This window comes from Nicotiana tabacum, chromosome 5, assembly GCF_000715075.1.
Source record: "Nicotiana tabacum cultivar K326 chromosome 5, ASM71507v2, whole genome shotgun sequence".
In the NCBI taxonomy this organism is placed as follows: domain Eukaryota; kingdom Viridiplantae; phylum Streptophyta; class Magnoliopsida; order Solanales; family Solanaceae; genus Nicotiana; species Nicotiana tabacum.
In genome coordinates, this window is record NC_134084.1 from 41,722,707 (window position 1) to 41,723,542 (window position 836).

The window sequence follows — 836 nt, forward strand, 5'->3', positions numbered from 1 at the left end:
AACAAGACACCCTCCAAAAGAAGGAGCAGCGCCAACCTCGTGTACCGCTCAATATAGATAGCCTCTGTCTCGCCGGTAATGTCTGGGTGCAATACCTCCATATGCTCTCTCATAGCTGTCATAAAAACGCGACTGCCCCTCTAAGTGCAGCCTCACCCTATGGTCTGTAACCAGTATACTGCCCCATCAAATCCAAATACTGGGGACGCGTCATAGCTCTCATGTACTAGGGCAGTGCAACGGTCAGTCCATCTACACGCAGACCATACAAAACATGAACATCCTCAAGCGTGATGGTGGCCTCTCCAGTGGGCAAATGAAAAGTGTGCATCTCCGGTCGCCACCGCTCTATCAATGCCGTGATGAGAGACCAATCGATCTGCATCTGCCCAATCCGAAAAATCGTAAGGAAGCCCGTAGCCTCTAGGCGCTCGACTACGTGGGGATGGAAATGTCTCTGCCTCAAGAAGTCCCACAAATCGTCAGGTCTCCTGGCGCGGAGAGTCTGATCCAATAGATGTCCCTCCCATACATAGGAGGACCTATGGTCGCCCTGCAACACTAATATCTGATCCTCGGCTGGTCCAGGATGCATAGGCGGCAAGTCCATGTCGTCTACTTTAATTTAAACAATATTAATTGTGTGTTTGTGTTATAATAAATTAAATAATTATTTAATTGGACTGTGTAATTATCTATGAGTTCCAGACTCGATATTTGAGGTACGGTTGCACCAAGTTATCCTTAATTATTATGTGTGTCAATTTCAATATTTTTAGAATTTTGTTAGTTTAATAAATTAAATAATTAATTATTTAATTGGACTGAGTAATTAT

General features: G+C 44.1%; 1 protein-coding gene across 1 annotated transcript; it reads right to left on the bottom strand.

Moving 5' to 3' along the window:
* Window positions 1-226: 226 nt before the first annotated feature.
* LOC142180762 (serine/threonine-protein phosphatase 7 long form homolog) lies at window positions 227-610 on the bottom strand. The gene has a single exon (XM_075252830.1). The coding sequence runs from the start codon at window positions 608-610 to the stop codon at window positions 227-229; it is 384 nt and encodes a 127-aa protein (XP_075108931.1).
* Window positions 611-836: the final 226 nt, after the last annotated feature.

Excerpts from the sequence above, each read along its gene's own strand:
- LOC142180762 (XM_075252830.1), bottom strand. The coding sequence starts at position 610 with ATGGACTTGCCGCCTATGCATCCTGGACCAGCCGAGGATCAGATATTA.